This window comes from Limulus polyphemus, unplaced genomic scaffold (assembly GCF_000517525.1).
Source record: "Limulus polyphemus unplaced genomic scaffold, Limulus_polyphemus-2.1.2 Scaffold7787, whole genome shotgun sequence".
Classification (NCBI taxonomy): domain Eukaryota; kingdom Metazoa; phylum Arthropoda; class Merostomata; order Xiphosura; family Limulidae; genus Limulus; species Limulus polyphemus.
Genome location: NW_013673397.1, coordinates 16,694 through 18,312, shown reverse-complemented (window position 1 = coordinate 18,312; position 1,619 = coordinate 16,694). Strand labels below are relative to the sequence as shown.

The 1,619-nt window shown below is 32.3% G+C and overlaps 1 protein-coding gene across 1 annotated transcript in view; it reads right to left on the bottom strand.

The window, feature by feature from the left end:
• Window positions 1-1,619, bottom strand: part of LOC106474865 (epidermal growth factor receptor kinase substrate 8-like) — a gene marked incomplete at its 3' end in the record, with an annotated part of 25,716 nt that overhangs the window by 11,358 nt on the left and 12,739 nt on the right. Inside the window, exons 8-9 of the mRNA XM_022403146.1 lie at window positions 1,025-1,152; window positions 652-868 (exon numbers count right to left, since the gene is read on the bottom strand). Coding sequence (XP_022258854.1) covers window positions 652-868; window positions 1,025-1,152 — 345 coding nt within the window. The remainder of the gene's footprint in view (window positions 1-651; window positions 869-1,024; window positions 1,153-1,619) is intronic.

Below are 1,619 nucleotides of genomic sequence, written 5' to 3'. Positions count from 1 at the left end.
ACGACATAAGGATTCCGAGTGACATATGATTTAGATCCTACATTGTATTGACACAACCCACAAGTCCTTTAACACTACTGACACAAAGTGCAAGTCCTTTAACACTGTACTGACACAAATTACAAGTCCTTTAACACTGTACTAACACAAATTCAAATTCTTTAACACTGTACTAACATAAACCACAAGTCCTTTAACACTGTACTAACACAACCCACAAGTCCTTTAACACTACTGACACAAAGTACAAGTCCTTTAACACTGTATTAACACAAACCACAAGTCTTTAACACCTTACTAACACAAACCACAAGTCCTTTAACACTGTACTAACACAACCCACAAGTCCTTTAACACTATTGACACAAAGTAAAAGTCCTTTAACACTGTACTAACACAAACCACAAATCCTTTAACGCTGTACTAAGACAAACCACAAGTCATTTAACACTACTGACACAAAGTACAAGTTCCTTAACACTGTATTGACACAAACCACAAGTCCTTTAACACTGTACTAACACAAACTACAAGTCCTTTAACACTGTTAATATCAAGATGATTATGTTGCTAACCGTTTAAACTTTCTTTCAATATCTATCCGTTTTCAAATAAAATCAACTTTTAATTTATTTAATCACATAAACTTACTTTCAATATGTCCCCCCTCAACACAGACAACTCTTTATCGTTGTTCGCAGTACGTGAAGAAAGCACAACGACTATCTTGGTTCCACTGGATGTAAGTTCTTCCAGCCATTGATTTTGATGTCTTTCAAGTGACGGCTGAGGTTCACCAGTTTGTACAATGGAATCAGTGCTTTCGTTAGACCTAACATATCTGAAGTCTCGCTGAGAAGATCCCTCTCTGTAAAGTAGGTTTAAAACATGTGACAGGTTACTGCTTTTGTTTTCAGAGAAGAAGCAATAATTAACTACTCCAAACTTTTCCGTCTACATGAATAATAATGATACAGACTGTCTGAATCTTTATAAAGATAGTTATCCATTCTGGAACACTTACCTGTACGGATGATGACTAGTATTATATACCGAATATTGAGGTTCGTGCTCACTTCTAAAGAAATTACCATCATCGTACGAACGTACTGGATCTGACGTCATAACTAGGGGTCTGCGAAGTTCGTGAAACTATGACAAAACGTCGAAATATTTGAAATTATACGAACATAGAAAATGGTTTGTATAAAATACGATTATGGATTTAACTATAAAATTATCGCTCACGTGTGTTTAAAGTAAAAACATAAAACCAAATTAAATCAAAAACGTTTAAAGTAAAAACATTAAACTAATCTAAACAAATTAAAATCAAGAACAGTAAAATTTATGACTTAGTATGTTATCTTATTCTCAAATTTATCTGCGCATATTTCTATAACAGATAAATAAATGTTCCCATTATAACTGTAGTAATTACCTATATATAACTGTAGTAATTACCTATATATAACTGTAGTAGTTACCTATATATAACTGTAGTAATTACCTATATATAACTGTAGTAATTACCTATATATAACTGTAATAATTACCTATATATAACTGTATTAGTTACCTATATATAACTGTAGTAGTTACCTATATATAACTGTATT